The sequence below is a fragment of the Tachyglossus aculeatus genome, chromosome 4 (genome assembly GCF_015852505.1).
Source record: "Tachyglossus aculeatus isolate mTacAcu1 chromosome 4, mTacAcu1.pri, whole genome shotgun sequence".
Classification (NCBI taxonomy): domain Eukaryota; kingdom Metazoa; phylum Chordata; class Mammalia; order Monotremata; family Tachyglossidae; genus Tachyglossus; species Tachyglossus aculeatus.
The window spans coordinates 93373630-93399782 of NC_052069.1; the positions used below are offsets into that span (position 1 = coordinate 93373630).

The window sequence follows — 26153 nt, forward strand, 5'->3', positions numbered from 1 at the left end:
TTCATTCATTCATGGAGAAGCAGCGTGGCTCAGGGGAAAGAGCACGGGCTTTGGAGGCAGAGATCATGGGTTCAAATCCCGGCTCCGCCAATTGTCAGCTGTGTGACTTTGGGTAAGTCACTTAACTTCTCTGTGCCTCAGTTCCCTCATCTGTAAAATGGGGATTAAGACTGTGAGCCTCACGTGGGACAACCTGATCACCTTGTATCCCCCCAGCGCTTAGAACAGTGCTTTGCACATAGTAAGCGCTTAACAAATACCATTATTAGTATTAGTATTAGTCATTCAGTCATATTTATTGAGAGCTAACTTTCATTCAATCATATTTATTGAGTGCTTTCTGTGTGCAGAGCACTGGACTAAGCACTCGGGAAGTCCAAATAGGCAACAGATAGAGACGGTCCCTACCCAACAACGGGCTCCCAGTCTAGAAGGGTCGCAGTCTAGGCGGAGAAGGGTGACTCCTGGCTTCGGGAGGGAAAGGTCTCAACATTAGCTGCTTTCCGCGACCTCAACAGCCTGGCGCTGGGTGGCCAACCTGTCCACTCCTGGGGGGAGAGGGAGGGAAGGGGGAAAAGGAGGGGGCAGAGAGAAGAGGAAGGAGGAGGGGTAAGGGGGGAGAGGAGGAGGAGGAGGAGGAGGAGGAAGAGAGGGAGGAAGGGAGGGAGAAGGAGGCGTGGCCTGGGCCGGGAGATGGGGATATATAGAGCGCTGTTGGCGGGCAGGACCAGCTGCCCGGCCAGAACCATCAGCACCGCGGACAGCGCCCGTCCAAGCAGGCCTGGCACAGCGCACACAGCTGCTACACACCTACACACAACACGCCCCCCCCCATACACACACACACAACACTCTCTCACCCCCCCCAGAAAATACTCACACTCATTCACACACACACACACACACTCCACACTTGCACCCACTCGCTGATCCCGGCGCTATGGCAGAGTCCCACCTGCAAGCTTCCCAGCTCACAGCTTCCCAGTTTTTCGAGATCTGGCTTCACTTCGACGTCGATGGTGATTGCCCTCCCCAAAGCCGCGCTGCCAACCTGAAAAAAGTTGTTTTTCCTTAAGCGGGGTGGGGGGGGGGGGGTCCTCTCCCTCAAAAGGAGGGAGGGGGTCTTAACTGCCAACTTTTGATCTGCTCCAGCTGATCAAAAGGCAACGAGAGCTGGAGGTGGGGGGGGGGGGGAGGTGGAAGTGGGGAAAGGGGGAGCGTTCATTATAGGGGCACCATTTCCCCTCTATCCAGGATGGATTCAAGTGTCCGAACCTCCCGGGATGGGGGTTGGAGTGGACACGGGGGAGGGAGTGGGGGAGACCGGATTCTGGTTGAATTCTGTGAGCCCGTTGTTGGGTAGGGACCGTCTCTCTATGTTGCCGACTTGTACTTCCCAAGCGCTTAGTACAGTGCTCTGCACACAGTAAGCGCTCAATAAATACGATTGAATGAATGAATGAATGGTTGCACTGGCAAAGGGAAGGTTGGGGACATCCTCCGGAACGGTCCCTGGCAGCAATAATAAGAATCATTATAATCATGGCATCTGTTGGGAGCTTCCTATGTGTTTATGATAAGAGAGGGGGAAAGTCAGAAGGGTGGATGGGATCCCCAGGACGCCTTTCTGTGCTTGCAGGAAGCGGCTACCTGGAAGGCAAGGAGCTGCAGAACTTTATCCAGGAGCTGCAGCAGGCGCGCAAGAAAGCTGGATTGGTAGGTTCCGATTTCTTTCCTCCCCCTTAGAATAAAGAAAGCCCCTCCGGAGCCCAATCCAACTCACTGTCCCTCACTGGAAAACCCTCTGCGAGCTCGTCCAGCCAGTAGCACCGCTGCCGATTTTGGATCCGATGCGAATCTAAATTGACTGAATATTGAAGTTTGGCTGAAGCATGTTTTTCCGTTTGCAGAATGCATGCCTCAGAGGGCAGATCCACTCCCGGCTGAGACCCCAACGCCTTCAAAAAAAGAATCGTTCTGAAATGTGTACTTATGCAAATGACGGTGAAAAAACGTTTTGATCTGATCTTTTAGCGGAGCAACGGTCACGGCTGTTAGTGGGGACGAGTTAATGTTTCGACTCTTTAATGGGAATCAAAGAGATGTGGAAATGTGTTTCTGCCCCTCGGTGGCCAAGAAACAGATCTGCAGATTAGGGATTTTTTTTTTCCTAAGGGATTCTAACTGTTCTGGAAAAATAAATATCCCTTTTGGACCATTCCCAAAGAGGAACCGGGGCAGAAAACATCCCAACGATGAACGAAGTAACTCGGGAAAGCTGCAATGCTCCTGGGCTCTTTGTGGGACAGATACCGAATTTTCTAGAGTAACCGAAACAATAATAATATAATTATAATAACTATGGGTCTTTTAAGCGCTTACTATGTGCCAAGCACATATCTACGCTGGGGTAGATAATAAGGTAATCAGTTTGTCCCATGGGGGCTCACATTCTTAATCCCCATTTTTACAGATGAGGTAACTGAGGCACAGAGAAGTGAAGTGGCTTGCCTAAGGTCACACAGCAGACAAGTGGTGGAGCAGGAATTAGAACCCATGACCTCTGACTCCCAAGACCATGCTCTTGCCACAGGGCTACAATATCCAACGAGGACTGAAGTTGTTGTGATGATTTAAAACAAATACATTAAGGTGGCATAATTTCAAAAGATGATTGCATGCTCAAAGCCACCTGCTAAATAAAGGGATCTTCTTGTTAAATATGAATGGCTTAGTTTGCCATATAAACTCCAAATTAATAAGAATTTTGTCAGGATGTGTCTGGGGCAATAAAAGAAAATGCTTTTAACTCTAGCTGAGGCTGGTTGACTGAAGCAAAGTAACCATTTTAATCATCTATTGGGAATTGTGTGGCACTAGATTTTGGAATGGAATGCTGGATCCGAACTAATTAGTTGCCATTTGTTCTTGATTAGCTCTCTTTGAGTTCAGCACCATTTATAACTCCATCTTAATTTCCCAGCTGCAAATTTGGAACTCACATCTATATATAATATGCCCTCATTAAATATTAGCCTATGACTGCAACTATGGTGGTTTCCACAAGTTTGCACCTTCAGTGTGGAATTATCGTTTGCTAAAATCATTGGTCAGCTTGATTTGAAACTGCCCAGATTTGGAGATTGTTTATTCAGTTTAACACTTATCCAGGGGTCAAGGCCTTCACATACAAGAGTTTCTATGCCACTCTTCCTCCAAAAAAACATCAAAATCAGGAATTACAGTGTGAAGAATTCATTGAATATTTTCATTTGGACTTTGTGCATCACTAGCAAAATTCAGAATTTTCCACAAGCTGTTTTTCTGTTTTACAACCTATTCTTCTTGAAAATCAGAATATTCACTGAATGTGGGGTACGTTTTTCCAGATTATTCTTGTCTCCCTCCTACTATAACACATACCTTTTCATGAACATTGCTGATATATTCTGTATGATTCTGAAGTGCTTACATGTGTCACAGTTTTTCTATCATATAAATACTCTGGTTATAAACCTTTTCAGGAATGTTCAATTAAATGATCCCAACCAATGCTACTGAATTTGAGAACCCTGAATGGAACATTTCCAATTGCTTGGTATCTTGATCCCTGACACTTTTTCTGGACTAAGGCTCTGCGCCATTTGATATATCTAGTCTAAGGTGATTTTTTGATTGGAAGCTGACTTGCTGGTTTACCACACAGATTCACTGGATTACTTAGCTTGGCTCCTGAGTCTGCTTTGAATTTCTCATCTGTGTGACTGAGAACATCAGATAATTCATGATGTCGGATATAGTGGTCTGTGATGATTTCTCCATCTCTTCATTTACTTCCTTATTGTCATTAGTTTCTTCTTCCTCCTCATAACTGGAATTGTGCCCCCTTCACAGCTGGATTCCCCATCCATTGTGCTAACTGAAAAAGCAGATTTAATCAGGTGTATCTGAAAATTTTTCAGCTTCCCCAGTACTCATGTAAGCCTTTGAACTTTTTCATTCATCTTTTCGCAAGTTCTTGGCATTTTAATACATTAAAAAAGAACTGTAGTATTTAACTGGAATTATGAAATCTACAGATTGGAAAGACTAATATACCGCATTTAATTTGGAATTTGGAACACCTGGAGGACTAAACTTATTTCACTTATGAATTACTCTAAATTTTACCCTGATGAGGACTTCAATTAAGATCCACTGGACTCATAATGTCCAGTTAGCTGCTTTAAAAATTTTACTGAATATAACTTTCTCAAATGCTAATGTAACAGGAACAACTTTAAACAGGATTAACTTAAATCTACCCCAGCAGTTAGAACAGTGCTTGATACACAGTAAAGACTTAATGAATACTATTATCATTATTATCTTTAAGAAAATTTAATTTGAAATTGAGTAAAAGTTGACTTTGTACTTTAGGGGCCTACATCAACATTAGTGTTGATGTGTAAACTGCACTATTTCAGTTTTTAAAAGTTATTTCCACTCATAATAAGCTCTTTTTAAGAATTGCAAGTTATCTTTATCAATCACCTATGAGTCTGAAATACACCTCTGGGTTTCAAAGTGCTTGGTTACTTCACAGATTTAAGGAACAGTATTTACTTTGTGGTATTATTAATGTAGCTCAAATTTAACTTTTACATAACATTTAGCACAGTATATAACTCATCAATCCTTAGAGCAAATATAAACAGTAGTTCATTAATCTCGGAGTAACTGTGAAACCACCTCCATTTTAGGTCTAAGGAAACTGAGGCCTCGATTTTCCAAGACCACAGTGCCAAACAGTAATGCAGGGTGGCCCACTTAGAGAGTGCTCACAGTGCAATGGGGTTTGCTTTAAATGGGTCACCTTAGAAAACTAGAATACCCTGACCTGTACCCCGGGTCTATATTTGGATTCAAAGGTCACACTTTTTCTGTGATAAATTCACTTCTTACCTATTCCAGTTAAGTGAAGAGAGATTACATTAGTTACATACAGATGGAAACAGCTATGTGCGAAAAATAAATGAACTTGATCTCTCTCCTCTCATATTTAGTAACATTCACAGAATCATGTGAGACACATTTGAAACAAGTAAACACCGAGTTCCAAAGAACTGTTTACCCACATTGATGTAGGAAAAACTGGCCAAGAAAGGTAACATTCATCTCTGTTTTAGCAGGGCATAGGACAAATTTCAATTGCTCAAATCTAGAGAAACCACTTGTCTCGGTTCTCAGATGAGAACTGAAAGCTGGCTCTGGCCAGCTCCTTCCCTGACGAGAAAAAATAATCTACTTAATTGGTAGTATTATGACTTCCAACTTGCTATGAGAATATTGGACTTGTATTTTGAAGGAGTCTGGGTCTTTCCCTTTATCTTTCAATTTACCCGAGGGTAAAGAAAGACAATTTTATTACAAGATTCAGCATTTGAAATCAGAAAACATGATGGTTAAATTAAGACGTTATTGCAATAGCAGATATCTGGATACGGACACATGTCTTTCTGGAAGCATAAATAATCAGAAAATATTTAAATGGTGTTATTATCTGGTTACATTGTTTTTTGTTGAGAATGAAGGTCTCCTGGTACCTGAAGATAATGCATTTTCAAATTTATTAATGATAGAAAAATTGAATGGCTGATTTTGAAAGCTGAAGAAATAATTTTAAGTTCATTGACTTATTGAAAAAATACTAACATTCTGGGGGAGTAGACATATTTGTTTGAGTAAACCTGACCTTTACTTGATTGATTTTCTGATGCAAAATTGATCTTCTTTTGTAAATTCACAGGACTTGTCACCTGAAATGAAAGCATTTGTGGATCAGTATGGCCACAGCAGTGATGGAAAAATAGGAATGGTGGAGGTAAGGTGCTTTCTTTGTTTGCGTTTTACATATACATATTTCTAGAATATGCTTTTAATATATTTACTTCATCTTATAGCTCTGCCTAGCATTGACATAATATGGCAACATGCTAGAGAGTACCTCAGTTTTCTGGTTCAACAGATTGTTTCATTTAAAGACATTTCAATCATTTCGTCCCTTGAGTCATCGAAACATAGGAGTAAATACACTTTTATTAACCTCAAACACTTCACTGGACACAATTCCGTATTTCAGACCTTGATATATTGGAAATATAATTTTTTTGTTTACCCTCTAACAATCAATCAATCAATCAATCAATTGTATTTATTGAGCGCTTACTGTGTGCAGAGCACTGTACTAAGCACTTGGGAAGTACAAGTTGGCAACATATAGAGACAGTCCCTACCCAACAGTGGGCTCACAGTCTAGAAGGGGGAGACAGAGAACAAAACCAAACGTATTAACAAAATAAAATAAATAGAATAGATATGTATAAGTAAAATAAATAAATAAATAAATAGAGTAATAAATATGCACAAACATATATACATACATACAGGTGCTGTGGGAAGGGAAGGAGGTAAGATGGGGGGATGAAGAGGGGGACGAGGGGGAGAGGAAGGAGGGGGCTCACTCTGGGAAGGCCTCCTGGAGGAGGTGAGCTCTCAGTAGGGCCTTGAAGGGAAGAAGAGAGCTAGCTTGGCGGATGGGCAGAGGGAGGGCATTCCAGGCCCGGGGGAGGATGTGGGCCGGGGGTCGACGGTGGGACAGGCGAGAACGAGGCACGGTGAGCAGATTAGCAGCAGAGGAGTGGAGGGTGTGAGCTGGGCTGTAGAAGGATAGAAGGGAGGTGAGGTAGGAGGGGGCGAGCTGATGGAGAGCCTTGAAACCGAGGGTGAGGAGTTTCTGCCTGATGTGCAGATTGATTGGTAGCCACTGGAGATTTTTGAGGAGGGGAGTAACATGCCCAGAGCGTTTCTGGACAAAGACAATCTGGGCAACCGCATGAAGTATGGATTGAAGTGGGGAGAGACACAAGGATGGGAGATCAGAGAGAAGGCTGATGCAGTAGTCCAGACGGGATAGGATGGGAGCTTGAACGAGCAGGGTAGCGGTTTGGATGGAGAGGAAAGGGCGGATCTTGGCAATGTTGCGGAGCTGAGACCGGCAGGTTTTGGTGACAGCTTGGATGTGAGGGGTGAACAAGAGAGCAGAGTCGAGGATGACACCAAGGTTGCGGGCTTGTGAGAGGGGAAGGTTGGTAGTGCCGTCAACAGTGATGGGAAAATCAGGGAGAGGGCAGGGGTTGGGAGGGAAGACAAGGAGTTCAGTCTTGGACATGCTGAGTTTTAGGTGGCAGGCAGACATCCAGATGGAGATGTCCTGTAGGCAGGAGGAGATGCGAGCCTGGAGGAAGGGGGAGAGAGCAGGGGCAGAGATGTAGATTATGGTGTCATCAGTGTAGAGATTATAGTTGAAGCCGTGGGAGCGAATGAGGTCACCAAGGGAGTGAGTGTAGATCGAGAACAGAAGGGGGGGACCAAGAACTGAACCTTGGGGAACCCCCACAGTAAGAGGATGGGAGGGGGAGGAGGAGCCTGCAAAAGAGACTGAGAGTGAACGACCCGAGAGATAAGAGGAGAACCAGGAGAGGACAGAGTCTGTGAAGTCAAGGTTGGATAGCATGTTGAGGAAAAGGGGGTGGTCCACAGTGTCAAAGGCAGCTGAGAGGTCGAGGAGGATTAGGATAGAATATGAGCTGTTGGATTTGGCAAGCAGGAGGTCACTGGTGACCTTTGAGAGGGCAGTTTCCGTGGAATGTAGGGGACAGAAGCCAGACTGGAGGGGGTCGAGAAGAGAGTTGGTGTTGAGGAATTCGAGGCAGCGCATGTAGACAACTCATTCAAGGAGTTTGGAAAGAAATGGTAGGAGGGATATGGGGCGATAACTAGAAGGTGAGGTGGGGTCAAGAGAGGGTTTTTTTAGGATGGGAGAGACATGGGCATGTTTGAAGGCAGAGGGGAAGGAACCAGTGGAGAGTGAGCGGTTGAAGATGGAAATTAAGGAGGGGAGAAGGGACGGAGCGAGAGATTTCACGAAATGAGAGGGAATGGGGTCAGAAGCACAGGTGGCTGTAGTAGCACTTGAGAGGAGGGAGAAGAGCTCCTCTGAGGATACTGCTGGGGAGGATGGGGGAGTAGCAGAGAGTGTTGAGAGCCGGGGAGTTGGAAAAGGGGGGGCGAGTGACTTTGGGGAGGTCGGACCTGATGGATTTAATTTTGTTAATGAAGTAGGAGGCCAGATCGTCGGGGGTGAGGGAAGGAGGAGGGGGAGGAACCGGGGGCCTGAGAAGGGAGTTGAATGTATGGAAGAGCTGACGGCGATGATGGGCATGGGTGTCAATAAGGGAGGAGAAATAGTTTTGTCTGGCAGAGGAGAGGGCTGAGGTAAGGCAGGAAAGGATAAACTTGAAGTGAATGAGGTTGGCATGGTGTTTAGACTTTCGCCAGCAGCGTTCAGCAGCTCGAGCATAAGAGCGAAGGAGGCGGACAGTGGCAGTGATCCAGGGCTTTGGGTTAGTGGTACGAGAGCGGCGAAGGGAAAGGGGAGCGAGTGAGTCTAGCTGAGTAGAAAGGGTAGAGTTGAGAGCAGTAATCTGATCATCAAGACTGGGTAGAGAGGAGAGGGAGGTGAGGTGGGATGTGAGGCGCTCAGAAAGATGGATGGGGTCAAGAGAGTGGAGATCTCTGTGAGGGAGTAATATGGATTTACAGGGGAAAGGAGTGTGAGTGAGGAGGCAGGTGAGAAGATTATGATCAGAGAGAGGGATTTCAGAGTTGGTGAGGGTGGACACAGTGCAGTGGTAGGAGATGATGAGGTAGAGGGTATGACCAAGTTGGTGAGTGGGTGAGGTGGGGTGGAGTAAGAGGTTGGCAGCATCAAGGAGAGATAGAAGGCGGGTGGCAGAGGAGTCATCAGGTATATCCATGTGGATGTTGAAGTCTCTGAGGATCAGAGTGGGCATGGAAAAGGAGAGAAGGAAGGTGAGAAAGGGGTCAAAATCGTTAAAGAAGTTGGAGGTGGGGCCGGGGGGGGCGGTAGATGACGGCTACAAGAATCTGGAGGGGGTGGTAGAGGCGAATAATTTGGGCTTCAAAGGAAGCGAAGGAAAGGGAAGGGGGAGGAGGGATAGTGCGAAAGCGACATTGGGGGGCGAGAAGGAAACCGACACCTCCTCCTTTTCCTTTGAGTCTGGGGGAGTGGGAGAAGAAGAGGCCTCCACTAGAGAGAGCAGCAGAAGAGACCGTGTCATCCGGAGACAACCATGTTTCAGTTAGGGCGAGGAGGAGTAGAGAGCTGGAAAGGAATAGGTCCAGGATGAAAGGGATCTTACTTAAAACGGAGTGGGGGACTGATGCAACTTCAGAAGGTAGCATCCTAGTATTTTAAATTCTGCATTGGTTTTGCACTTGCCATCAAGCTTGAAATGACCATAAAAAACACAACTTTGATTAACTATCTGAATTTTTCCATATGATCCTTACAGTTAAAGGATACTCAACAATTTATAAAAATTAAAAGTGCCACTCTTTCTTTATGGTGATAGCTTTATTTGTTATCCATGGCTTCCTTTGACGGTGAGTGGAGAATCAGTTCCTCTTAGATTTAGGAAGGAGCTAGTTAAGCTTATGGCTGGTGTCCTAAATATAGCAGGCTGATAAAGGGAAACTTGTGAAAGAAGAGGGATTTTTCAGGCATTTTTTAAATATAGATTTCCCCAAAAAGGCAGACTGAATGTCTTTAAAAAAATCTATCCTCAAGATAACGTGACATATTTTCACCCCAGCATCAATTATTAGGATATGAAGAAATGGTAGTTGAAAATAGAAATAGAAGGGCGTTTTTTAAAGCCAATTTATTTAGGAATCCTATAAAATTAGATTATTTGGACTCTTTTTTAATTATTCCCACACCTGTACCGCATATCATATGAGTGTAATGTCAACTCAGGATTTGTTGCCCTTCATAGGGACTGTTTTTCTGTTACTCTATCTAACTATTGTCAGATCTCCAAGTCCTTAGACAAAAGCACCTAGTTCTCATTAGGTTTACAAGTGGTACTAATCCCATTTATTATCTTTAATTTTCTTATAATTATGACAGTTGTCTACTTTGGGCAAAGAATCCCCAATTTTCTTTGCCTTTATCATATTCATTAATTAGTTAAGTGTGGTTAAGGGTTGGGAAGGCTAAGGAAGAGATGGAGTCTTCGTTGCCAGATTTGGAAGAGGAGAAAGGTGGCCTGATGGCTATTTAGTAGACATCCTGTTTGGAATATAATGAGGCAGCATGGTGTAATAATAATAATGGTATTTGTTAACATGTACTATGTGCAAAGCACTGTTCTAAGTGATGGGAGGATACAAAGTGATCAGATTGTCCCACGTGGGGCTCACAGTCTTCGCCCCCATTTTACAGATGAGGTAACTGAGGCACAGAGAAGTGAAGTGACTTGCCCAAATTCACACAGCTGACAATTGTCAGAGCCGGGATTTGAACCCATGATGTCTGACTCCCAAGCCCGGGCTCTTTCCATTGAGCCACACTGCTTCTCAATGGAAAAGCATCAGAATGGAAGCTGGAGAACCAGGTTCAAGTTTGAGCTCTGCCACTTGCAATCTGTGTGACCAAGAGCAAGTTACTTAACTTCAGTTTCCTTATCTGTAAATTTGAGATAATAATATCTGCCTTTCTACCTAACTCACAGAGTCGTTGTGAGGGCAAAAATGAGATGACAGGGCTTTGGGAATAAAAGCACTATAAAAAACTGAGCTGTTATAGGAAGATGCAAGTGTCAAAGATGGAATGAATTAGGTTAACAGGAGGGCTTGCCTGCCTGGGAAGAAAGGAGCAACGTAGATGTGGGTGGACTCGTTATGGTTTTTTGTTATAGGTTTCAGGATCAACTGGAAATTACCCCAGAAAACAGCAGGGAACAAATGAAGGGTTTGGGTAAGGGACGTCACAAAGTTAGAACAGTCAATGTGAAAGATTATTTTGTCCATGACAAAAGACCCAAGTGAAGGAGATGGAAGTCAATAAACTAGCTGGTCAATAATGTCTGGAAAGAATTTTGGCTTTAGGAAATTTTTCGGGTGCCTAGAGGTAGAAGGTGCATATCCACCTGAATGGGGAAAGAAAGAGTGAGAGAGAGTGAGGTGTCAAAGTTGGCTCTGAGGATTTTTTTTTGCTTTGTTTCTAAAGGTATTTAATGATGATATTTTTAAATGCTTACCATGCTGTTCTAAGCTCTGAGGTAGATAAAAGCTAATCAGGTTGGAAACAGTCCCTGTCCCACATGGGGCTTACAGTCTTAATCCCCGTTTTACAGATAAGGTAACTGAGGCACAGAGAAGTGACGTGACTTACCCAAGGTCACACAGCAGTCACGTGGCAGAGGAAGGATTATTAAGTGCTTACTGTGTCAAGCACTGGGTTTAGCACTGGGGTAGATAAAGCTAATCAGATTGGACACAGTTCATGTCCCACATGGGGCTCACAAGCTTAATCTCCATTTTACAGATGAGGTAACTGAGGCACAGAGAAGTGACTTGTTGTGTGTCTGACTGCAGGAGGGGAGCGACAATGGCATAATCCTCCATTGTAATCCCCCACTGTTGGGGGGTATGGCTCTGAAGCATGCCAAGTGTGCCAACTTGAGGGACTCCTTGAATCTTAGGTCAAGTTGAGGAACCCCGGAATCGTTCTGAGTCCAGACCAGCCTTGAGATATGCTCGGAGCTTCAGGTGTTCAGGATGGTCCAGGACAGTGGAAACTTCCATGGGGCTAGATCAATTGGTAATGCCCTGTGCCCTTCCTGGGGAAGACCTCAGAGTATTAGTCCACTTCAAGACCAAACCCCTTCTCTCATTACAACTTCTCAGGGGTTCAGAATTTCCCCAGTCTGAGAAAGATGAGCTGACCAGGACTCTAAGACTGCACCAGGCAACCTGAATACTTGTGGTGACAGCAGAATTTCCTAATTGACAAAGGGGTTTAGAGGATCAGTTGTTTAGTGGATAGAACATGAGGCTGGGAGTCAGAAGGCCCTGAGTTCTCAACCCGGCTCTGCCACATGCCTGCTGAGTGACCTTGGGTAGGTCACCTAACTTCTCTGGGCCTCCGTTACCTCATTTGTAAAAATAGGCATTAAGAGTTAGCCTCATGTGGGATAGGGACTGTGTCTAACCTCATTGACTTGTATCAATTACAGCATTTAGAATGGTGCTTGGGGCATAGTAAGTACTTAGAGAAGCAGTGTGGCTCAGTGGAAAGATCCCGGGCTTTGGCGTCACAGGTCATGGGTTCAAATCCCGGCTCCACCACTCGTCAGCTATGTGACTTTCGGCAAGTCACTTATCTGAGCCTCAGTTATGTCATCTGTAAAATGGGGATTAAGAGTGTAAGCCCCCCGTGGGACAACCTGATCACCTTGTAACCTCCCCAGCACTTAGAACAGTGCTTTGCACATAGTAAGTGCTTAGTAAATACCATTATTATTATTATTATTATTATTATTATTTAACAAAAACCAAAGTTATTATTATTAGGAAAGAAGGTTGAAGTGCTATTGGTTGTGTTCTGTCCAGCTTCCATGGCTGAGATGTGGTGGAACACCCCCCTCCCCCACCCCCCCACAATGGGTACAGTGAAGCTGGAGTGAAAGAAGGGCTTTAGGGATTTGATCGATCTCTCTCTCTCTCTCTCTCTCTCTCTCTCTCTCTCTCTCTCTCTCTCCATATTTCTCTCTCTTATCCCACCTTGGGTTCACTACAAGTGCCTGTGCTCAGAAGCATGGCACTACTAACAATCTATAGCCTGCCCAGATCTATCTTGAAAAAAGCATCATGATATTCATTTCAAGCACAGCGGGACTCAGTCCCTGTACATAAGTTATTAATCTTGATCAGACCATAGTTAATACCCCTGTGGGAAATTGGAATTTAAGGACACATCCAAAGCAAATTATAATCATCCTGTCTGGCTTACAGACATGATAGGCTGAGTCAGTCCTGTGAGATACTGTAGGTCAAGGGAGTCCTTATGTTTGAAGCTAGTGATTAAACTGCAAAATTGTACCTTCTGCCTGATCTAGAGAATTGGTATATTTACATGGATATCAATCATTCATTTAATAACATTTATTGAGTGCACTTGGTATCTAGAGATATGTAGGGAGAAGAAAGCACAATATGCATATTCCATTATTTTCATTCTTTGTAGGCTCAGTTTATTTTTAATGTGTTCTAAATCAACCAGAAATAAGAAACTTCTTCATATGAATGCATTTCACCCCCTGCAATGAATTCTGTGATAACTGGACAAGTATCCCAAGAGTGCAAAATACTCTCAATGGATACTAATACTAATAATAATAATGAAGGCATTTATTAAGTGCTTACTATGTGCAAAGCACTGTTCTAAGCGCTGGGGAGGTTACAAGGTGACCAGGTTGTCCCACGTGGGGCTCACAGTCTTAATCCCCATTTTACAGATGAGGTAACTGAGGCCCAGAGAAGTGAAGTGACTTACCCAAAGTCACACAGCTGACAAGTGGCAGAGCCGGAATTTGAACCCATGACCTCTGACTCCAAAGCCCATGCTCTTTTCCACTGAGCCACACTGCTTCTCTAATAGTTCTTCTATGAAGAAGGCTAATTAAAATCCTTAAAACATGAAGGCTGAATGATTTCATAGCTAAGGCATGGATTTTTCATCTCTAGTGCTCTCATTAAAGGAAGTTTCAAAGCAAAGATATCTTGGGTTGGTACAACTTCAAGCTTTTAGCCTGTTCCCATGGGCCAACATCTAACTTCCTTTCTTGACAATAGACTTGCTTTCCAGGTCAATGAGTCACCTGAGAGTTAAGTCTGAAAGCCCATGTTATCATAAACCTTAAAACTGTAGCCCTTCGATATTGAAACCATTTAAGGTTAAGTCACTTCCCAAACCATTCTTTGCTCTCTATTCTTCTACATATGAGTTTGAACAAGGAAGAAATGGGTTTGTCTGTGCCTAGAAACATTGCGTGTCATTCAGGAAGAGAAGCCATTTCCCAGTATAAGAGTCTGAGTCAGTGTCTGATAAATTTGATGGAAGATTCTTCTCTTCAGGAAGAGGCTTTGGAGAAAGAAACTTTCCAGTTGCTTCTTGTACGCTAATGTAAGGGTGGGAGTTTACTAGAAAAGTTAGAGATTTCTGGGGTGCTTTCAATCATTCATTTTTTCAATCCCCTATAGACTGAAAACACATTGTTTCCTACCAACTCGGTTGTATCATATTCTCCTAAATGCTTAATACAGTACTCTCCACAGTCATGCCTCCATAAATATCACTGATGATGATGATCTTTCACCAAACTCATAGAAGACATTTTATGCCTCCCTGCTACTTCATATACATTGTTAAGAGTTACCCCATCCTTAGATGCATTGGGAGAATCATGTGTGTACCTGATCTATTTGCAAATTCAACTGCTAAATGATGCTAAAATATATTTCTATCCTAGTGGGAAGAAGCAAAGGTAAGCCATTTATAACAATGGGGTGAAATATGCCATTGTTGCCAAACATACTTCATTTATATAGAAAAGATCTACCATGTGAAGTGTGATCTTTATTAAAAGGGTTGGTGGGACCAAAGTGTTCTGTGCTAGTAAAATCTTTTCCCTACTGGCTTTACTGTCTCAAACATGTTCAAGATCAGAAAATGGACATTGAGTTGAGTTTGTTCAAGGTACTGCTGTGCCACTCTCCAGGGTTATATGAGCATCCTTAATTCATGAGCTAGAAGCTCATTAAAACATTGCTCTGACCATATAGTCTTTCTTTGGGTGCTTGCATGTATTGATGAGTGTGGGTTTACATATGCTGGGGATGTTCAGAAGATAGGGGTAATTCCATTACTGAGGAGTGGATAAGTAATCTTGAAGTGGATGATGCTTATCTATTCAGGGGATAAAATAACAACAGAGGATTTGAAATTTGATATTTTCTGTTTCCAAAACCAGCAACCTTTATTGTGATTCAGTGAGACATGGAGTCCTTGGAGAGCATCCAGGGGAGTCCATTGAAATCAGTCACTCAATCAAGGGTATTTATTGAGTGCTTACTACGTGTGGAGCACTGGACTAAGGGTTAGGGAGAGTTCAGTACAAAATGATAAGGGTTGGGAAAGAAATCTTCCAAGTAGAGACTAGAAAAAACTGGTAACAAAGGAGAAAAGGCTGACGGGGACTTCAATAACAATTTTTAAGTCTACGAAGGGAGATTAGGCAGGTCAGAGTGAGAAGGTGTTCTCTATTTCCTCAAAGGGCAAGCAGGAACTGGTTTACATTGGGATGGATGGGATTTAGTGCCCACTGCTTAAGAATGTAGCCAACGTTCCAGATACCGGAACAAGTTAGTGTGGAAATTTTTAAGGTCTCCCTTTTAAATATTACCAAGAAAGCAATTATCACACAAAACTTTAGTTAGGACTTGCCTCAGGGCAAGAAGTTGGACTAGAGAGGACTTATAGAGAGTTGTTGAGCCTTGAACATCTAGCTGTTACTACTGGCCTACTAGAAAGAACTTGGGTTTGGAAGTGAGAGAGTCTGGGGTCTAATCCCTGCTCTGTCACTTGCCTGCTGTGGGACCATAGGCAAGTCACTTCACTTCTCTGTACCTCAGTTTCCCCAACTGTAAAGTGGGGATTTAATACCTGTTCTCTCTCCTACTTGGACTGTGAATCCCAGGTGGGGTGGGGGCTGTTTCTGACCTGATTACCTTGTACCTATCCAAGCATTTGGTTCATAGTAAGCATTTAACAAATGACACAAGTATTATTATTATTATCATCATTGTTTATCATTGTGTCTGTGAAATATGATGGGTAGAGAAAGATTTCTGCATTGAGACTCTACAATCAGGTCACAAAAGCTTTACTTTTAAAATATAGTTTAAAAATGCTCTTAGAGATGGAAACTTAGGATGTACCTCTTGTTTTTGTGTGTGCCCAGCGAAAGAGTTGCTGTGTTCATAATCTTCTGCAACATAATTTTCCACTAGGCAAATAATCAACCAACTAAGTGATTGACTGTAAACTCCTTATAGGCAGGAATAGGGTTGACCAACTGAATTGTATTCTCCCAAGCACTTAGCACAGTGCTCTGAATACAGTAAAAAATAAATACAATGATTGATGGATTGCAATATATTAATTACTCACATTTCTTCTAAGCAAATAAGACAAGGAAAAGCCACAAGATGAATAACAAGTAGAAATAATCACCATTTTATCACTAAACATTCATGGACTGATGAACTTTGGTCAGAAGATGACAAGGCTTATTTCACAAGGTCAAGGCTAGCATCATTTTAAATAATAATAATAATGATGAAGGCATTTGTTAAGTACTTACTATGTGCAAAGCAAAATGAAAGGGGGTTTCCTGTCATCCACTGAGGATTGATTCGTGGTGTCAGCTTAAAATCAAGAGTGTGATGGGGTGAGGTTTGTGGTCCTGGTTAGAGGGATAGAGCAGAAAATATGCTTATGAAAATCTGTGAGTCCACTCTCCAGATCATCAACAGCATTTGTGGAATGTTTGTTGACACAGAACTAGGAGCTGTGTGGGGAATTACAGGGAAAGAATAAAACATGATGTGTAGACTCAGGGAGTTTAGCTCTCACAGTGAGGAAGAACAAGCCCAAGGGTGATGAAGGTTCCCATCTTGTGGTAAGCCTTGATCTTGAGACTTTAGGATCAAGAATCTGCAAAAAGAATTTAATTGATTGTCATACAAGTGTCTTGCACGAAACCACTTATATTCTCCCACTCCCATCAGCCATGTTCCTGCTTGTGTAACAGATGAGAAGGTAGGCAAGGGGGCAGCTCATTGCAAAATGCACTGCAAAGGTCTTCACCTCTGTTAGACAATGACAGGGAAAACAGGACTAGAGCCCAGGTGTCCTATCAGTGATCTTTCCACTGGGACAGCAGCAGGATTATACTCAAGTACTGCAGACAAACAGTATATATCAAAGGCATAACCCTTGTATAACAGAAATGTGTGTGCGCGTGTGTGTGTGTGCACGTGTGCGTGTGTGTTAGGAGGAGTGGATGGTGAAGCTGGCAGGGAATAATTTAATTTGGGAAGGCCTCCTTTAAGAAATGACTCTTTAGCAGTGCTGCGAAAGAAAGTCCTTTCGTGTTTTGGAGAATGGACCTCAGTAAGATTGCTGCTCTCTTAACTCTAGAATCAGAAAATTAAGGTGATAATAGATATCAAAAGAAAAGTGCAGATCTGTAAAGACAAAAAATCAATTTTTACCAACAGAAAGGAACAATTTCCATCAAAGGGTCAGAAAAAATCATGAGATAAACATGGCAAATCCCACCTTAAAAGGCCATAAATTCTGTATATTTTATCATTTTCCTGTAAAAAAAAAATAGAAAATGGACTCACTCCCTCAAAGTCATGCTTCTGATACATTTATTTGACCAAATATTTCCACCTGATTCAGTCATTCAAAAATAATACATCAGATTCAGCAATTCAGTTCTGATTCTTGGCTATGTTTCAATTAAAACAATTATAAGTTCCATTGCTATTTGGAAAATGAGTGCCCCTTAGTAGTCCTTCTTCATAATCAATACCCCACAAGTTCCTGTTCAGGGGGATTTGGGGAAGAAATATGGTCTAGTGGAAAGAGCACAGGCCTGAGCAGTAGAGGTCCTAGGCCTTAACCCCAGCTCTATCACATCACTTACCTCCTATATGACCTTGGACAAGTCACTTCACTATGCCTCAGTTACCTCATCTGTACAGCGGGGATTAAGACTGTGAGTTTCATGTGGGATATGGACTATGTCTAATTATCTTGTATCTACCCCAGTACTTAGTAAGTATAATGGCTGGCACATAGTAAGTGCTTAACAAATACCACAATTATTTTTATTGTTATTTTTATTATTGGAAGATCAGTTCTTGTTTTACTTGCACACTGAAGGAAAAAAAGCATTGGTGAAATGGCAAGGAATAGACATGACTTTTTTGTACGGTATTTTGGTGAGTGCTTAATGTGCCAGGTACTGTTCTAAGCACGACAATGGGTTCAGACACAGTCAGGCTCATAGTCTAAGTAGGACTTAAATATGGAGAGAGAAGAAAAGCTGTTCAAGAAAAAAGTCATTTTTCATAGTTTAAAAGGTCAAAAGGGACTTTGGTCTTTCCTTTCCCTTATGCCTCTCAGAAATTCTTCAAGGACTTCAGTCAGGTGGACACAGATCCAGATCCTGTTGTATAGATTTGGATCTATCAATTGATTAATCATATTTATTCATTCATTCAATCATATTTATTGAGCACTTACTTGTGGGCAGAGCACTGTATTAAGCGCTTGGGAAGTACAAGTCGGCAACATATAGAGACGGTCCCTACCCAACAATGGGATCACAGTCTAGAAGATGGGCTCACAGTCTAGTTTATTGAGCACTTAATGTGTACAGAGCACTGTACTAAAGTGCTTGGGAGAGTACAATGCAACAGAGTGAGTAGACACTTTTTTATGTTTTTTTAATTGCTGACTATGTTCCAAGCACTGAACTAAATGCTGGAGTCATTAAAGGTTAATCAGGTTGGACACAGTCCCTATCCTACATGGGGCTCACAGTCTTAATCCCCATTTTATAAATGAGGTAACTGAAGCACAGAAGTGTGAGCCTGTTGTTGGGTGGAGACCATCTCTATATGTTGCCGATTTGTACTTCCCAAGCACTTAGTACAGTGCTTTGCACACAGTAAGCACTCAATAAATACGACTGAATGAGTGACTGAAAGAAAAGTGAAATGACTTGCCCCAAATCACCCATCAGGCAAGTGGCGGAACCAGGATTAAAACCCAGGTCCTTCAGACTCTCAATCCTGTGTTCTTTTCACTAAGTCACACAGCTTCTCTGTCCACATTCCCTGTCCACGAGGAGCTTAAAATTTAGAGGGGAAAACAGACATTAATAAATTATGGATAAGTGCTGAGGGACTGAGGGTGGAATGAATAAAGTGTATAAATCCAACTGCAAAAGCCATACAGAAAGGAAAGGGTCCAGAGGAGCCAGCAATTGTCATGCTCTAAAATCCCCTGAGGCTTCTTTCTCCCTTGTGTATGGTTGGGCTATGTAAACCTACCGTACCATTTCTCTAGTCGAACCGCGGCCCTCCTTCCCACCTACTCCACTCTTGTCCTGGGACCCAGGTCACGGACAACTAAGTTGGAATTTTATGACCTCGTTCTACCTGGCTTCTGGCTGATTTAGGACAGTAATAATAATCATTATTGTTGTATTTATTAAGTGCTTACTATGTGTCAAGTACTGTACTAAATGCTGGGGCAGATAAAAGATAATCAGGTTCCACATGGGCTCACTGTCTTAGTAGGAGGGAGACCAAGAATTGAATCCCCATTTTGTGGATGAGGGAACCAAGGCACAGGGGAGTTGTGACACAGTAGGTAGGTGATGTGTTTGGGATTAGAACCCAGGATCTCTGGCTCCCAGGTCTTTGCTTTACCACTAGGCCATGCTGGTAGTCAACATCAGAGGGCTTGCGACATGCAGTGAGGACCATAGGGAGATCAAGGTGCTCTGGAAATATAGTCCCATATTAGGGGGAAGGCAATCCCATTCATTCAATCATATTTATTGAGCGCTTACTGTGTGCAGAGCACTGTACTAAGCACTTGGGAAGTACAAGTTGGCAACATATAGAAACGGTCCCTACCCAACAATGGGCTCACAGTCTAGAAGGGGGAATAATAATAATGTTGGTATTTGTTAAGTGCTTACTGTGTGCCAAGCACTGTTCTAAGCGCTGGGGTAGATACAAGGTAATCAGGTTGTCCCACGTGGGGCTCACAATCTTCATCCCCTTTTTAATAATAATAGTAATGGTATTTGTTAAGCACCTACTATGTGCAAAGCACTGTTCCAAGCGCTGGAGGGGATACAAGGTCATCAGGTTGTCCCATGTGGGGCTCACAATCTTCATCCCCATTTTCCAGATGAGGGAACTGAGGCCCAGAGAAGTTAATTGACTTGCCCAAAGTCACACAGCTGATAAGTGGCAGAGCTGGGATTTGAACCCACGACCTCTGACTCCAAAGCCCGGGCTCTTTCCACTGAGCCATGCTGTTTCCCCTCAATAATCCCAGTCAGCTATTCATTCAGTCAGTCAATCTTACTTATCAAGTGTTTACTGTGTGAAGAGCACTGTACTAAGAGCTTGGGAGAGTACACTACAGCAATCAACAGACACAACCAACTGTGCTAAAACCAAATCCCCCATTTCATTTGCTGCAGGGGATTTGTCCCTAAGGCTGACTTCCAACCCTGGATGGCATATTCTAGGCCTCTCACACCCCAGAAGCTCCCCCCGAACTACCTCAAAACAGCTACAAGCACAAGCCTGGGAGTCAGAAGTTACCTGCTCCACGTAGTGGGCAAGTCACTTCACTTCTCTGGGCCTCAGTTACCTCCTCTGTAAAATGGGGATTAAGATTGTGAGCCCTATGTGGGACAGGGACTGTGTCCAACCCGATTAGCTTGTATCTACCCCAGGACTTAGTACAGTGCCTGACACATAGTGAGCCCTTAACAAATACCATAAAAACAAAAAAACAGCAACAACAACTACAAAATAACCCAGCTAAGGGCCTGGCTGAGAATAGGTTGATGAGGCAGCAGAATTGCTACCAGCCATACCAGTCTTGTACTTCCCAAGCGCTTAGTACAGTGCTCTGCACACAGTAAGCGCTCAATAAATACAATTGAATGAAATGAATGAATGGTAAGACATACAAAGGTCAGCCGGAGGAACAGACTGAGGGATCCCTGGAAACAAGAAAGAGTCAGCGTGTGATCTGCCTCCTCCGATAGAAGACTGATCCAACCTCTGCAGGTCTGAGCACTTGGGAGCCTCCTTGTTCTCCTCATCTCGATGTTGAGGATACCCTCTGCCATGTAGCTGCTTTGATTTCCATCTCTTTTGCTTGGCTTACTTTTATCTTAGTTGTCTTCACACTGATTTCTTCAAACCAGGTTTTTCCCAAGGCTGATCAACTTTCTCTGCACTTCTTCTACTCCTTCCTTTCCTTTCACACCCTTGGACCATTTGCTCTTCTCCCAACAGGGAGAAATAGGGTCAAGAGTGTTGTCCACAACATTCTTTTTCCCTTTCTATAAGACAATGACTCCTGCCTACCTCATTTTGCCCTAGGCAGATAGTCCCTGGCCTCTAAGATAAAATCAGAATGTTGGCCTCCAGCTCTGTTCCAGAGGCTACTGTGCCCCTCGAACGGAGCAGGGGGTTACGGAATAGGCAAGTGAAAATACAAGCAGCTTTCCTGATTCTCTAGAATTATCACTGTGCTAGAAAATAAAAATGCTGGGGTGTTTTAGTGTGAGTGGAAAGAGCCCGGGCTTGGGAGTCAGAGGTCATGGGTTCTAATCCTGGCTCCGCCACTTGTCTGCTGTTTGACTTTGGGCAAGTCACTTAACTTCTCTGTGCCTCAGTTCCCTCATCTGTAAAATGGGAATGAAGACTGTGAGCCCCTCGTGGGACAACTTGATTCCCTTGTATCTACCCCACCACTTAGACTAGTGCTTGGCTCATAGGAAGTGCTTAACAAAGGCCAACATTATTATTATTATGCACAGGCCATCTTTAAATCACTAAAAAGAAACAGATTTGGACTCAAATTTGTCTTTCATGATGGGTCATCTTTTAAAATCATAACCTGAAATCCTAAGGGTGAAGCCCCCAAGCAGAAAATGAGTTGGGAGTATTTTTCATCTCTGCCCAGAGGCCTGGGGAGTAGAACTGCTCCTAAACAAAGACATGTCATGTTAAGTGCAGGGCAATTCGAACCAGAGAATTACTGTTCAGTTTAATGAAAAGAATGGAGCCCTCAGAACAGTTGAACCAGAGGCAATCACAAAAGGAGTGCAGGATTAAAGTATTTCTGATATAGAATGGAGAGAAGGAGACTTTTTACCAAGATAGTGAGTGGGAACCTCTGGGTTTTTGGATATCAGTCAATCTCCTATTTCTCTTTCCCTTCCTCTCCTCCTCCCTCCGTTGGAGACCTGGTTTATGAAAGTTGCCCTGGGCACTAAAATAATCTCCAGTCTCATGGAAACTTTCTTGTCCTTTCAATCTTTTCCAGTTGGCTCACATATTACCGATGGAAGAAAACTTCCTGCTGCTCTTTAGATGCCAGCAGCTGAAGTCAAGTGAAGAATTCATGCAGGTAGCAACGCAAGGGAATGGGCTCTGTTTCTCAATTGGGTCTTTTGTAAAGCTACTCAAATCTGACGATGGCTTTTTGGCCAAAACTGTTTTGAATTACTGCTTACAGACATGGAGAAAGTATGACACTGACCACAGTGGCTTCATAGAAACTGAGGAACTTAGGGTAAGTGAATAACAGTGTGCCTTGATTTGCTCCCTTCTTAGTCAAATTATTTTACTATTATTATATAAATAATAAAATTATTATTTTCAGGATTTTAATCAATCAATCCATGGTATTTATTGAGCACTTACCGTGTGCAGAGTTCTGTACTAAGAGAGTAGCGTGACCTAATGGATAGAGCACAGACCTGGAAGTTAGAAAGATCTGGGTTCCAATACCAACTCCATTATTTGTCTGCTGTGTGACCTTGGGCAGGTCACTTCACTTCTCTGTGCTTCAGTTACCTCATCTGTAAAATGGAGATTAAGACTGTGAATCCCATGTGGAACATGGACTATGTCCATCCTAATTAGCCTGTATCTACTCCAGCACTTAGTACAGGGACTGACACACAGTAAGTGCTTAACAAAGACCATTAAAAAAAGACTACAACAGGGTTGGTAGACATGTTTCCTGCCCACAATGAGCTGACAGTCTAGAGCAGGGGACAGACATTAATATAAATAAATATTTCACAGATATCTTTAATGTTTAAGAAAATCTTATTTATTTAAGTGTGCATTGCATTTTCTAATTTACCCTTATGTTTCAATTAGGAACTAGCCTATATTAAAAAGGCCAATAGAGAACTCCTAATTGAAATGATGTGTACAGCACTGTGTAATCAACAGCAGTGGGTAGGGACCATCTCTATATGTAGCCAACTTGTACTTCCCAAGCGCTTAGTACAGTGCTGTGCACACAGTAAGCGCTCAATAAATACGATTGAATGAATGAATGAATGAACAGCAGTTTGGAAGTTGAACTTTTCCATTTGGTCATCCACACTTCAAAGGAGTCATTAAAAAAATCTAGTCGTTCTGGGGTTGAATTGGGTTAGCATCCCAATCGCTTAGTACAGTACCTTGCACACAGTAAGCCCTCAATAAATACAATTGACTGATTGATAGTAAAAAAGGCCAATTAAACCATGAATGGCAAAGTATCTTCACGTTAATTCAATTTATGTTGAATGACCAATAGCCCTACTCTTGACTAAGCCAATGGTGGATGTGAGGAGAAAATTCAATATTGGTTCAGCTCCCTCTTCTGAAGGGAAGAAATTGGCTCCGATCAGAGAGAACTGTTTATTTGTGCACAGGATAGCCCCCTGGACTTTTCCAGTCTCTTTCTCAATGAATGAGCTTAAATACCATGAAGCAGGAGAGAAAAGGAAATAATTCCCAGATGCCACAGGATTTTGAATCTCAGAGACCCGTCTCTCAAACGTGATTCATTGAATAACTCCTGAATTCCTCTGACGGTCTATTGCTCAACTAAAATCTTGCATCAGGCCCTCTGTGAGCAAGAAAGGAATTCACTCTGGCAGATGTTTTCGAGTTTTCTATGCATCATTTCCATTTTCAAGTGAAAAGAGGAAAAAACATGAAGCCGGGTGGAGGGAAAGAAAGCCGAGAGGATCAACAAAAGTTCTTTTTTTTAATCTTTCGGGTACAAGAAATTACTGGGAAGTTATTCTCTGAGCTCACTACCTCCTTCATCTCACAGCTGTTAATTTCCAGGTGCCCAGCGGTTGCCATGTTTGCCAGAGAGCCATGAAAGGCATTGCTACTAAGGCATTTGCTATGTGAAGCAACTAGTAAATATATACCCAAGGGACCACCAAAGTCTAGTGTTTTGTTCATCAGGATTTTGGTTCAGGGACCAGCAGAACAGACAGTAGCCCAGGAGGCCAGAGATACCAGTGCTCTGTTGGGGGAAGGAATGGGGTGGTGTAAGGGGGGCCCTCACTGTAGCCTCTGTCAGTCCAGGCCAGGACGTTAAGTGGGTGGATCAATCGCACAATAGCATTGATGGTATTGCCTGCTGACTGCTGTCCCACAACAGCTACTACAAGCGCCCTGAATGTTTTGGGAACTTTCTTCACACATCATATGTTCTGGGGACTAAGAAGGACACCAAAGGGTGATCCTCCTAACTACTAGGATTCAATCAGCCAACAGTCAAAAAGCACTGTACTAAGCGCTTGGGAGAGTACAATATAACAACAAACTGACACATTTGCTGCCCACAATGAACACGCCTTTAACAAATCTTCCATTTATTTTCCTTTAACAAAAATTAGCTTTAATGCCCTCAGTTATTCACTTACCACCACACCTAGCAAAATTATATCTGTTGATGAGGATTACCCTTTAACTGAGGCATAAATCCTACTCTCTCCTATTTAGACAGTGAGTCCCAAGTGGGACAGGGGCTGTGACCAACATGATTAACTTCTTGAATTTACCCCAGCGCTTAGAACAGTGCTCGACACATTGTAAGCACTTAACTAATGCCATAATAATAAGTGTAAAAGTGGGTTGTGATCAATTTTCTGCCTGATACATAAATCTGTGTCGTCCAAAATGTGTCCAGCCTGAAGGGATGGCATCACTCTTAATCAGATGGTTTGAGCGTGAAGCTACTACATACATTGGCAGCAAACTGAGTTGTTGGTAAAAGCAAAGTGAAAGGACATTGCTCCGGCAACTATAATAATTTAATAATAATTATTTTGGTATTTGTTAAGTGCTTACTATGTGCAAAGTACTGTTCTAAGTGCTGAGGAGGATACAAGGTGATCAAGTTGTCCCATGTGGGGCTCACAATCTTAATCCCCATTTTACAGATGAGGCAACTGAGGCACAGAGAAGTCAAGTGACTTGCCCAAAGTCACACAGCTAAGTGGCGGAGCCAGGATTTGAACCCATGACCTCTGACTCCCAAGTCCGTGCTCTTTCCACTGAGCCATACTGCTTCTCTATAAGCTTGAGGTCAGGGAGCCTGGCCATGAGATTTAACTCTTCCAGTACTAGCTAAACCCAGACAAATTGGGGGGGTTCATGGGGAACTATCAGAATTGTAATCATCTAAATACACCCATAATTTTGTCCTAATAATTATGTTTCAAGCAGAAATGAAAAGTAATCGGAAACCTCAATTTGAAGAATGAAGTTTATTACTGGATTCAGTTTAGAAGTGGGATTTTTCCCCATTAATTAAACAAAGACTGAAATGTAGCATCAAAGAGTGACAGGGAATGGATTGCAGGGGACAGAATCAGATCTGGAAAGAACTGACCTGAAATAACTCATTTAGGGATAGTTTTTTTCCATAACATGAAAACCTTCCCATTTTCTGGACTCAAGTACAAGCACTTTCCTTAGCTGTTAATTTTGTTAATGTTGATCTGTTTTGTTCATTTACACAGAACTTTCTAAAGGATTTGCTAGAGAAAGCAAATAAAACTTTTGATGATTCAAAATTAGCAGAATACACGGATCTAATGGTAAGACTAACCCCTACATTTCATTCAAAAAAGGTTGCTGCGTTTCAGTGCCCATGGCAGCTTTTATATGGCTAACTTGGATCACTCAGGCAGCTGATTTTTGAATTTTATCGGTGGCCACATTTTTCCTTTTTACTACTCCTCTCTTTCCTTCATATAATTCTAGTGGTACTATCCCCTTTCCCTTTTCTCTCTCATATCATTCCTCTATCCCTCTTTACCCTCTCCATCTCTTTTTCACCATTTTTTCTTAGTTGTTGGCCAGATTGAGTGACAAATTTAAAAAGCAATCCATCAGTGGTATTTATCGAATGCATACTATGCGCAGAACCCTGGACTAAGCACTTGGAGAGCACAATACACTAGGTATGATTGACATGATCTCTGTCCACCAAGAGCTTACAGTTCAGAGGGTCCAGAGATTGATCAATACCTTGTTTT

The 26153-nt window shown here is 42.8% G+C and overlaps 1 protein-coding gene across 1 annotated transcript in view; it reads left to right on the plus strand.

The window, feature by feature from the left end:
* Positions 1 to 744: 744 nt before the first annotated feature.
* CALB1 (calbindin 1) overlaps positions 745 to 26153 on the plus strand; it is a 32183-nt gene continuing 6774 nt past the window's right edge. Inside the window, exons 1-6 of the mRNA XM_038745884.1 lie at positions 745 to 1019; positions 1640 to 1716; positions 5789 to 5863; positions 22133 to 22216; positions 22325 to 22381; positions 25635 to 25712. Of these exons, the coding sequence (XP_038601812.1) occupies positions 941 to 1019; positions 1640 to 1716; positions 5789 to 5863; positions 22133 to 22216; positions 22325 to 22381; positions 25635 to 25712 (450 nt within the window). The 5' untranslated portion in view covers positions 745 to 940. The remainder of the gene's footprint in view (positions 1020 to 1639; positions 1717 to 5788; positions 5864 to 22132; positions 22217 to 22324; positions 22382 to 25634; positions 25713 to 26153) is intronic.